At 33.6% G+C, this 1,213-nt stretch overlaps 1 protein-coding gene across 1 annotated transcript in view; it reads right to left on the bottom strand.

Annotated features, from left to right (window-relative positions):
* Positions 1-1,213, bottom strand: part of LOC106876412 (serine/threonine-protein kinase pelle) — a 73,816-nt gene that overhangs the window by 12,237 nt on the left and 60,366 nt on the right. The window contains exon 7 of the mRNA XM_052976295.1: positions 880-1,011. Within this exon, the coding sequence (XP_052832255.1) occupies positions 880-1,011 (132 nt within the window). The remainder of the gene's footprint in view (positions 1-879; positions 1,012-1,213) is intronic.

Here is a 1,213-nt window from a genome sequence, read left to right as displayed (position 1 = left end):
TATATATATATATATATATATATATATGCAAGAATATACAAGAATAAGGGCAGAGAATCGTCAATTAATAATAGAATTAATAATTAACAATTTTGCCAAGTAGTTCAGTATGAAAAAAACCTTTATCGGTAAAACCATTTATCATCATAAATATACAGGGATTAGCATTGAGTTGCTTCTCCAACATACTGAAAATTTAGAAATAGCAGTCAAAGAACTACTGATTCTAAACTACAAATTTTTCTCTAAACGGATGGCGATATTTATGGCACACATTTCAGTATGTTGGAGAAGCAACTCAATGCTAATCCCTGTATATTTATATATATGCATGTATGTATACATATATACATGCATATATATATGTATGTATATATGTAGGTATGCATATATATGTATGTGTATATATACATGTATGTGTGTGTGTGTACATGTATGTATGTCTATATATATATATATATATATATATATGTTTAACCCTTTAGCATTCTGATTTATTTGTCAAATATAATGCTAATTAATTCACATTGTCTTGAATTGATCATGCATTATCTGGTAGCTTTTGAGATTTCAATGATGTTATTATATATTTTTAGAATAACATTGTCGTGTAGGTGTAAGAAGGTGGATCTGGTCAGTTTAAACATAAACCAGGCAGAATATTTGGGCTAGATATGGCTGGTTTAAATGCTAAAGGGTTAAGAAACACAGACAGAAAAACGCACACACACACATATGATGGGCTTCCTACAGTTTCCATCAACTAAATTCATTCACAAAGCATTGGTCTGCTTGGAGCCATAGTAAAAGCCAAACTGCCCTAAGTTCCATGCCCTAAGGACATAAAGATTAAGAAATTCCAAGCAAGCATAAACTTACCAAGATAGACGGAACCAAAGCCGCCGCTGCCCAATAGGCGACCACCATCGGATAAACTACAATCATCAAAGTTATTTGTGATTTCCTCGAGTAAGGAGTATTCAATTTTACTGAATGCTTCATCATTTCCAGCTGAATGTGAAAAAAAAAAGGGGAAAAGAAAGAAAAGAATATAGTCATGTTCGTTTGTGAGGGTAAGAAGGTGCTTGAAGGGGTTGGGGTTGAATTTTGTGGGTGCATTTAGTGACTGATCAGGTCGAACCACGTCTACACGGTTTTCTGGATGAAGACCCATACAGGCCCCAAACACTTAAAAAAGATTTTGGTGCCCCCC

This window comes from Octopus bimaculoides, chromosome 24, assembly GCF_001194135.2.
Source record: "Octopus bimaculoides isolate UCB-OBI-ISO-001 chromosome 24, ASM119413v2, whole genome shotgun sequence".
Classification (NCBI taxonomy): Eukaryota; Metazoa; Mollusca; class Cephalopoda; order Octopoda; family Octopodidae; genus Octopus; species Octopus bimaculoides.
Note: the sequence above shows the minus strand (reverse complement) of the source record. Positions and strands in the feature narration are given on the sequence as shown.